This window comes from Lathyrus oleraceus, chromosome 2 (genome assembly GCF_024323335.1).
Source record: "Lathyrus oleraceus cultivar Zhongwan6 chromosome 2, CAAS_Psat_ZW6_1.0, whole genome shotgun sequence".
In the NCBI taxonomy this organism is placed as follows: Eukaryota; Viridiplantae; Streptophyta; class Magnoliopsida; order Fabales; family Fabaceae; genus Lathyrus; species Lathyrus oleraceus.
The window spans coordinates 426,638,606-426,648,932 of NC_066580.1; the positions used below are offsets into that span (position 1 = coordinate 426,638,606).

The window sequence follows — 10,327 nt, forward strand, 5'->3', positions numbered from 1 at the left end:
ATATAGATAGTTTTATTTATTTTTAAATTAAATTCAACAACTAAATTATTGAGTGAGATTAAATTTTAAACTTTTTTAATTCAGTTTAATTATTATCTGCATAAATAGTATATTGACATTTTGAAAATATATATATTTTTACCATCCCAAAATAACCCTAACATTCTGAAATAAATTGTTTTTTATTTTCAATAAAATTTTAATTTTTCTCTCTCAATTATATTTTTATAACCAAATTAATTTTTTTTCTTCCAATTAAATCTAGAGGATCCAAAACAGATACTAATTAATAAAATATATTGAGAGAATATAGTTGTTGTTAAAAATTTGTCATAGTAATTAATTGTGTTAATATTAAAAACTGATCAAATAAGCAACAATGTTCTGGTTGACCTTCTTCCCTCTGCTCTGAAACACGAACATGGAAATGGTTCTTTCCATTTGAATCATAATCACAAAAATTCAGATGGCGTTTGAGGAAGTAGCATATTCAAGGCCTCTTTTCCTCACGATCTACACCGTTGTTATTGTTGGCATCGTTGTTTCCTCCTTCTACGTCTTCTCTGCAATTCACTACTCTTCCAAAACCTCTTCTTCTGCTTGGTCCTCTTTTCCTCCTCTTTCAAGTAACCCTTTTTTATTCTCTCTTTCATGCATTTTATTCAAATGGGTTTCATCAAAATCATTCCTTTTTTGTTATTTTGTTAGTTTTCTCATAAATGTGAAAATTACCCTCTTTGGAATTTTACGTGTGTTGTTTTTAGTTTTAGGAGTGGATGTGAATTCAAACCTTGACTGAGTGTGCTTTTCAGATGAGGATTCCCGGCTTAACGTTTCTCAGTCAGAAGTGGTGCGTGTTGTACCATCTGCTTTCCCTGAGCCACAGAATGTGTCAAAGATGCCTGTTTTGAATGTTCCTCCTCGCAATAAAAAGATGCCACCTTTGGAAGATTTTAAACTGACCAAAGAGCTTGTTCAACAAAGGGTGAAAGATAACATTATAATAGTTACCTTTGGTAACTATGCGTTCATGGACTTTATTCTGACATGGGTTAAGCAATTGAATGATCTGGGCCTTTCCAATTATCTTGTTGGTGAGCATTTCTGTTTATACCTGCTATCATTGTATTTTTGTATCTCGGGCTATGACCGCTTTGGATTGACTTATTTGAGGTTATCTACGGGCAATAGACACTTGCGAGATTATTTGGAAGAGTTTATGAAAATACCTTATGACATGTTATAAGTTGTTTTCAGCTTATTTCCTTCGGCTCGCTAGGATAGATTGTGAAAATAGTTTATAGCTTATGTGGAAACAGTTTGACATTATTTTATCTTATGAGTTTGAGTTCTACCTTTTAGGTGCAATGGACACCAAATTATTGGAGGCACTTTACTGGAAAGGGATACCGGTTTTTGATATGAACAGTCATATGAGCACCGTAGATGTTGGCTGGGGTACTCCAACATTTCATAAGATGGGCAGAGAAAAAGTTATTTTGATAAACTCCATACTGCCTTATGGTTTCGAACTATTGATGTGTGATACGGACATGGTTTGGTTGAAGGTGCTTTTCTAATCCATTCCTTAATATATGTTTGATTATAATGGTGATTCATAGGCTTGATATGTTCTTCTAAGATCTATTTTTTATTCCTAAATATTCAATTATGTGATTATGGAGCAGAATCCACTTCCATATTTTGCTCGTTATCCCGGAGCAGATGTTTTAACATCCAGTGATCAAGTTGTACCAACTGTTGTTGATGATAGTCTGGAAGTTTGGCAAGAAGGTCAATATTAATATATAAGCAGATTTAACATCAAGTCATCAAATCAATACTCTTATTCATTTATTGCTTTTTCTTAATCCCTCATTTTAATGCTCTTGTTTTAGCTTGAAAAGACTATTTACTATTTTGATGATTGTGATTGTTTCGTTGAATAGCTGGTGCGGCCTACAATATAGGAATTTTCCATTGGAGACCTACAGAGTCTGCGATAAAATTGGCAAAGGAATGGAAGGAACTGCTTCTGGGTGATGATAGTATATGGGATCAGAACGGGTTTAATGATATTGTCCACAGAGAGTTAGGACCGTCGGTTGATGAGGACAGTGGACTTGTTTATGCTTATGATGGAAAACTAAAGCTCGGAATTTTGCCTTCAAGTATCTTCTGCAGTGGCCATACATATTTTGTCCAGGTCGGACCTTAGTTGTTTGGTTCTTCCACCTTGATATCTAGCTTTTTAAGAGAGGGTTCTCCAAGCGCTTGAATACGTATTAAAAAAATCTTGGTTGGATGTTATGTTGCAGAGAAACCAATTACGAGCAAGTTTTTCTTAAGAATGTCCTTTCATATTATGATTGTAGGCTATGTATCAGCAACTTAGGTTGGAGGCGTATGCAGTGCACACTACATTTCAATATGCAGGGACTGAAGGAAAGCGCCACCGACTACGAGAAGGCATGCTTTTCCATGACCCACCTGAGTACTATAATCCTCCTGGTAATGTGTGAATACACTTGTTCCATAATTTTCTTTAGTTATTATGACTTTTAACTTTTATTTTATATCATTCATTCAAAAAATTCTATTGTATACGCCATTCATTTCCACGTCATTCATCTATACTCGAATGCTGAGAACTAAAAGTTTGTGCAGTGTCTATACATTTGTTGCAGTATCTGATTATGTTTGATTTGATCCATTGACTCCTTTTCATAAAAATACCGCAACCTAACTTTTAGGGGAACTTCTCCAGGGGGTTTCTTGTCATTTAAGCCATCTATTCCGAAGAGCTTGTTACTAACTGGGAACCATACTGTTGGATCACATTTTACCCTCATTAATTACCAAGTATGCAAGTATTGACTTGATCCTTTTCACTTTTCTATTTTGGAATGGAAATTAGGACATTACATTTCATCTTATAATTTATGCTGAAAATGAATTTGTCCAGATGAAACAGATTAGGACTGCACTTGCAATTGCCTCCATTCTTAACAGAACGCTGGTGAGGACTTTTTTTCTGGAATCATATATTATAATTTTATTTATGTTTCGTAGTTAATGGCTCATCATCAACACTGTTAAGAACCATGACTCCTAATTAGAGTTTTTTATGTATGCATTTAGGTCATGCCCCCACTATGGTGCAGGATTGATAGGCTATGGTTCCCTCATCCAGGTGTTTTGGAGGGGTCTATGACTAGACAACCTTTTCTCTGTCCTTTGGATCATGTATTTGAGGTATTTCTCTTCTAGCTTGATTAAGTCGTTACTTATTGTTATTCGTTTATGTTTTGGATTGTTGGATTGTTTAATAACTGTTTCGAGTATAATAATTAGTTCTCTCTGTAATTTTTTCAAAATATACATTTAGATGAACCAAGTTACAAAGGATTATAACTGTTGCAGGTGAATGTCATGTTGAAAGAACTCCCGAAGGAAGAGTTTGGCCCCGGAATAGATATTAGAGAGTACTCCATACTTGATAATCCCTCATTGCCCTTAGAGGTGAATTAATGTCAATCCTGTCAAAATTTAAACCGGTGAATTCTTCTTTCTCGTTATATTTTTTTTTGCTGAAGTTATGCTCGGGTTCTTGAGTTCAGGTGAAAAAGTCGCGGCTCGATGTTCACCTCTGTAAAGAGGGAACACAAGATTGTAATGCTTCAAATAATGTAACTGTTGGGGAAGTACTTAAATTTCCAAAGCATAGCAATGAAGAAACGGTATTTAAAATTTCGATCCATTTAACGGTTGTTTGAAACCCAAAGGATAGTGTTCTATTTTAAATATTCTGACATGTGGTGGTTGTTTCTACTTACATTTTCAGTTCATGAAAGTATTTTCGTCCTTCAAGGATGTAAAAGTCATCCAGTTCTCGTCAATGCGAGACGCATTTACAGGTTTCACAAATAAGGCAAGGCCATTTTCGTTGTTCTGAGTCGATGTTTTGCTTTCTGTGCTTGCATTAAAAGTTTGAAGGAATGTGTTCGTTTTTCATGTCCTGATGCGATGCATTTCTTTATTTTAACCAGGAAAGAGAAGATAGATTCAGAACACGAGTTAAACATTACACCGGTATATGGTGCTGTGTGGCGAATCACACGCCGGGTCATATATATTATGATATGTATTGGGACGAGAAACCTGGATGGAAGCCAATCCCTCCACAAACTTCTGCAGATGATCATCCACCTTGGTGAGATCAGCTTCAGAATTATATGTTCATCATCAAAACACTACGATGGATACCGTCATAAACAGAAGATATTTAAAGGTGGTTGGTTCTTTTCCAACTCATGTTTGTGGAAGTAAAAATGGCAGCACCGACGCTTCTTATCGAAGGTGTGTCTCGTGTCTGACATTGGTGTCTGACATTGGTGTCTGACTCTGATACATGTTGTTCTATTCAATTATTCAGTTTTCTCAAATTATTACTGGTGTTAGTATGTCAGGGTCGTTTTTGGTGTCTGTGTTTGTGTCGGTGCTTCATAAGTTGCAATCTTTATCCATGTAGAGGATGTTTATTTCAAGGGAATGATTTATATCAAAGCTTCCAACTTTGCAAATTAGAGAAATGGAAGCCAACAATTATCTCAGATGAGGATGCAGTTTTTTGGACGTTGTTGTCTTAGTTGATATTGAATTGCTTGTAATTAAAATAATAGGAGAAATCCAAATGTATCAATCTCTCTTCTCTTTTATTTCAAACATGGAAGTGATTTTTAATTTGATTTTTTTACTCCTTTTTGTTATTTGATTTTTTCTGCTGGAAGTTAAACTCCAAAGTTTCCTAATTCATAAATATTTGACTAAAAACAAAGCTCAATTAGCATATTGTTCCAACTATGCAACACAACACTTTAAATTAGATTGAAGGTGTGTCTGACATGTGTTGATGGTAGACATAGACGCGACACTTTCTTACGGAATTATATTCTATCATATTTTTTCAAGTTATCGTAAGTGTTAGTGTCGTGACGGTGTCTCTCTTCTGTGTCAAGACCAAGAAAACATTATCCCAGCATTTTCATAAGTCATAATCACGTTCTTGAGTGCAATACAGAAACTTTTATAGCTACAACAAAAAATGAAGTGAAAATGAGAACATGGGTAGTTTTTCATTTGAAGCTAAAGCATGTAACAAGCACCTTTCAAAATTTTCGATCTAGAAAGTCATCTTCATTCCATTCATTTTCTTCACAAAACAACCAAAATAGGATTTTCAGCACTGTTGGGGTTGCTTTTCCTCCATGTGATCCTTCCATGTTGTCACGTTGTTGTCGTCGTTTTTGTAACGCCACTCATCTGTTTGATAAAATGCCACAAAGGGTTCTTCATGTAAGAGAGGTTCATTTTGAGCTTGTTGTTGATTGTATTAAATTATCCCTGAAAAAACCTAACATTGTGACTGCCACTGTTGTGCATTCTGCTGCCTTGAAGATAGGTGCTCTAGCTTACCTTCCAGCTTCAACATCTTTATTCACTCTTTATTCCAAAGCTGGAGACTTTACCTCTTCTAGGGCTTTATTTGAAGACAGTCACATCAGAGATGTTATTTCTTGGAATGCTATTATTTCGGCATCTCTCGAAAACAAATGCTATAAAGCAGCAGTGGAGTTCTTTGAGAAAATGATCAAGGACCAAAATAGGTTTGATTCCACCACTCTATTGCTTATGGTATCAACTTTGTTGCACATGAAAAACTTTGATCAAGGAAAGGCGATTCATTGCGTGAGCATAAAATATGGGATGCTTGTGGATATCAGTTTATGTAATGCTCTTATTAACATGTATGCTAAGTGTGGTGACCTAAACTCTTGTGATTCTGAGTATCTATTTGAAGAGGTGGAATATAAAGATGTTGTTTCCTGGAACTCGATGATGAGAGGATGTCTTTACAACGGCGATCCGGAGAAAACGTTGTGTTATTTCAGAAGGATTTTTTTTTCTGAAGAAACGGCAGACCATGTCAGCCTTTCTTGTGCTATTTCGGCGTGTTCGAGTTTGGGAGAATTGGATTTTGGAGAATGCATTCATGGTCAAGTAATCAAACTGGGATACAAGGATAACTCTCATGTTTCGGTCGCAAACTCTCTCATTTCATTATATTCACAATGTGAGGTCGTTGATGTTGCAGAGACTGTATTCAGAGAAATAGCTTACAAAGATATTGTTTCTTGGAATGCAATGATGGAAGGATATGCTTCAAATGAAAATATTCATGAAGTTTTTGATCTTATGGTTGAAATGCAAACTACAGGATCTTTCCAACCTGATATAGTAACGTTAACTACCATACTTCCACTTTGTGCAGAACTAATGCTCTCCAGAGAAGGAAGAACTATCCATGGATATTCAATTAGAAGACAAATGTTATCTCATCATCTTCCTTTGCGGAACGGTCTTATAGACATGTATTCGAAGTGCAACCTTGTCGAGAAAGCCGAGCTCTTGTTCAATTCTACAAAAGAGAGAGACTTGGTCTCATGGAATGCAATGATATCTGGCTATTCCTTGAACAAATATTCTGAAAAGGCTCAAAATTTGTTCAAAGAACTGCTATGTTGCAGTCCAAACTGCAGCGCGTCGACTGTTTTCTCCATTCTATCTTCCTGCGACTCTCCGAATAGTCTCAACTTTGGAAAATCGGTTCACAGCTGGCAATTAAAATCTGGTTTTTTGAACCACATTCTCTCGGTAAATTTTCTCATGCAAATGTATATCAACTGTGGAGACCTAAGTTCTGGTTTCTCAATTTTGCAAGAGAATTCTTCTATAGCAGATATTGCTTCATGGAACACTATAATTGTAGGTTGTGTAAGAGGTGACCATTTTCAAAAGGCTTTAGAGACTTTCATGTTAATGAGACAAAAACCTCATTTCAACTATGACTCCATAACCCTTGCAAATGTTTTATCTGCCATTGCAAACATGGAACTACTCAACCAAGGAAAGTCTCTCCACAGCCTTGCTGTTAAATCTCCTTTCGGGTCAGATACCCGTGTTCAGAACTCCTTAATTACCATGTATGACAGATGCAGAGACATCAACAGTGCTAGAAAAATGTTCAAATTCCATTCTAGTTCCAATCTATGCACATGGAACTGCATGATCTCAGCTTTATCACATAACAAGAAAAGTAGAGAAGCATTGGAACTATTCCATTGTCTTCCTTTTAAACCGAATGAGTTCACGATCGTTAGTATTCTCTCCGCGTGCACTCAAATTGGTCTTCTAAGATGCGGAAAACAAGTTCATGCCTACATGTTCAGGTATGGATATCAAAAGAATTCTTTCATATCAGCAGCTCTTGTAGATATGTACAGCAACAGTGGAAGACTGGACAATGCTATCCAAGTATTCAGACATTCGACGAAGTCAGAATCAGCTTGGAATTCAATGATTGCTGCATATGGTAATCATGGAAATGGAGAAAAAGCTATCAAACTCTTCCATGAGATGTGTGAGTCAGGAATTAAAGTGACCAAAAGCACATTTGTTAGTCTTTTATCTGCATGCAGCCATTCCGGAATTGTGAGCCAAGGACTTGGGTACTATGAATGTATGTTGGAGAAATACGGCATAAAACCTGAGGCTGAACATCAAGTTTATGTGGTTGACATGTTAGGAAGATCAGGTAGAATTGATGAGGCTTATGAGTTTACAAAAGGGTTACAATGCAATTTAAGTTCAGGTGTATGGGGAATGCTTTTAAGTGTATGCAACTATCATGGAGAAATTAAGTTGGGAAAAAAAGTTGCTGAACATCTCTTTAAATTGGAACCTGAAAATGTTGGATATTATATATCATTGTCAAATATGTATGTTGCAGCAGGAAGCTGGAAAGATGCCACTGAGTTGAGACAATCTATCTATGACCAAGGATTAAGAAAATGTGCAGGCTATAGCCTTATTGATGTTGGTTTGGGATAAGAAGAGGGAAGACAGCATTGTATACACCAAATATTTTGATTTTGATTTATTAATTATAATTAACAACTACTCTATATTATTTTAAAGAAAAAATGTACTAAATTATACCGTTGTTTTTTAATATCAATAATTTATTGATATATATTTTTATTATAATATTTCAACTTTTTAATTTTATTTTTCTCATATGATTAATGAAGTTTAATTTAGTAAATTTATTTTTATTTCTTAATACGTGGAAAAATGACAAAAACAAATAGAAAACAAAAATAAAATTATGTCTATCAAATCGAATTATAAACACGCTCTCAAATATCTTTAATTAATTATTTTGATTATTAAATATGTCTTTTATTAGTCATATTATTCTTTAAATATCTGTTTGTCTTAATGCTTATAAACATTGCATCATGATCATCCAATTTTCCTTATGCTGGATTTAAACAAGTAACCACCATTAGAGTAAAAATAAATTAGAATCAAAAAAATTAGTTCAACCAATTATAAATTGTGGCACCTTACAAAGTAATGATTATTTATAAAAGTAATGAGCAGCAGCAGTGTCTTTTAGAGGTCATGATTGTATATACATAGATGGATGGATAGGATTACTTCCACTTTCCGAACATACCATGCTTGCCAAATTTTCCATGCTTAAATTTCCCACCCTTGCCGAATTTTCCATGCTTGAATTTTCCATGGCCCATGTGACCATACCCTCCATGTCCATAATGGCCATGGGAAACACGGTGGGCGCCATAAGCAGCGGCGGCACCAGCAATCAATCCGCCCATTCCACCCATTGCACCCATACCTGCACCTGCACCGCTATGCCCGGCATGCCCAAAAAGCCCTGATATAAAGAAGACAAGTTAGTTAGTTAAATGGACAACAAACTTAGATGCTATCTTTTTTGGATGACAAAATCAATCTAAGAAGAAAGAAATGAATATACCTGGGGCTGGGGCATGTGGTGGACCATGTGAACCAGGATAACCAGCAGGCGGATAACCATAACCGCCGCCGGCTGGAGGATAACCACCTGGTGGAGGATAACCACCGGGTGGAGGATAACCAGCAGGAGGGTAACCAGCGGGAGGATAACCCCCTTGATGTGGAGGGTAGCCTTGTCCAGGTGGAGGGTAGCCATGTCCAGGTGGAGGATATGCTCCTGGCGGTGGAGGATATGCTCCTGGCGGATAACCATGAGCACCTTGAGCTAACCCATGAGCTAAATGTGACAAAACTCCTTTGTCAGATTCATCACGATTATCATTTCCACCTCCCATTTGTGCAGAAGAAGAAAAAGTAGTTGAGAAATTGAAATTGTAGGTTGAAAGAGAAATTGGGGATCTTTGTTATTTATAAAGAGATGCTATGAAAGATCGAAGAAGGAACGTTGAAACTGAAAAACTCGGATAAGAGTTACGCGTGATTAACGCGTCTAAGAATGCGACAGCTCCTCTTATACAGCGACACGTGTCAATTCTGGAACCTTTTTGCTAATTAAATAATAATTTTTGCTTGACTAAGTATAGTGAACCGGAAAGATAGGGATCCGTTGAAAATATCACGGCATATTAACAACCGCACCTCTGTATATTTATAAAATATTCTTTAATTTGTTTAAAAATATTCAAGGTTTTTCTTATAGTTTTTTTTGGGAACTAAAATAAATTTTCACGATAAAGTTCACTAGTTTAATTTTTTTTTAAAAAGGCAAATAGAATTGATAAATAAAAGAAGGCATAAGGAATGCCTAACCAAATATTTGACTGAGATGCAATTACAAATTTACAACCAACACAAAAGACAAACTACGAAGCTAAAGAAACAGCTAAGCTTACAGCAAAAGAATACTCCTCAGCAACTTCACCTAACACTACAATGACACAATGTCAGGGACTCTACAACAGAAAAACAAAACAGGTTTCATAGCAAATTCCTGCCACTAGTTTAATATTATGTTTTGTAAAATTATAGGAGTTTAATAATTGATAACTTAATTGAAAGTTTATAGTTGATGATAAATATTTACATTGTCGGTTCAATAGTAAGGCAACTCAAATAGGACTTTAAATCTCAAAATTTTAGGTTATAGAAAATCTTTAAAAATTCAATTCTTATAAATATATAAAATAACATATATTTTTATTGTGAAGAGGTAAAAGAATGTGATTTTTTTAAAATAATTATTATTTTAAAATCAAATACTAAAACAACTATTTTTTTATATTATTTATTAAAATACTCATTTTTTTAAGAGAAGTAGTGAGGATAAATAGTGCATGTATGTAAGATTTACACTAATGTTTTAATGGTGGTAGCGATTGCATTCAACACATGCTACAATAAGTGACGCATGCATACATCCATT

The 10,327-nt window shown here is 35.3% G+C and overlaps 3 protein-coding genes across 3 annotated transcripts; 2 read left to right on the forward strand and 1 right to left on the reverse strand.

Annotated features, from left to right (window-relative positions):
• Positions 1-342: 342 nt before the first annotated feature.
• LOC127119913 (arabinosyltransferase XEG113) lies at positions 343-4,756 on the forward strand. Its single transcript, XM_051050277.1, has 13 exons — positions 343-626; positions 813-1,094; positions 1,363-1,568; positions 1,689-1,794; positions 1,950-2,206; positions 2,376-2,511; positions 2,768-2,862; positions 2,966-3,019; positions 3,142-3,255; positions 3,424-3,522; positions 3,621-3,740; positions 3,845-3,931; positions 4,050-4,756. The coding sequence occupies exons 1-13, from the start codon at positions 467-469 to the stop codon at positions 4,215-4,217; spliced, it is 1,884 nt and encodes a 627-aa protein (XP_050906234.1). The 5' UTR covers positions 343-466; the 3' UTR covers positions 4,218-4,756.
• Positions 4,757-4,836: 80 nt separating this feature from the next.
• LOC127119912 (pentatricopeptide repeat-containing protein At4g19220, mitochondrial) lies at positions 4,837-8,052 on the forward strand. Its single transcript, XM_051050276.1, has one exon. It carries the CDS (start codon positions 5,116-5,118, stop codon positions 7,948-7,950), a length of 2,835 nt encoding a protein of 944 aa, XP_050906233.1. The 5' UTR covers positions 4,837-5,115; the 3' UTR covers positions 7,951-8,052.
• Positions 8,053-8,423: 371 nt separating this feature from the next.
• Positions 8,424-9,363, reverse strand: LOC127119914 (glycine-rich protein A3). Its single transcript, XM_051050278.1, has 2 exons — positions 8,906-9,363; positions 8,424-8,803 (listed from the first exon to the last, which is right to left on the reverse strand). The coding sequence occupies exons 1-2, from the start codon at positions 9,237-9,239 to the stop codon at positions 8,559-8,561; spliced, it is 579 nt and encodes a 192-aa protein (XP_050906235.1). The 5' UTR covers positions 9,240-9,363; the 3' UTR covers positions 8,424-8,558.
• Between the last annotated feature and the right edge of the window lie 964 nt (positions 9,364-10,327).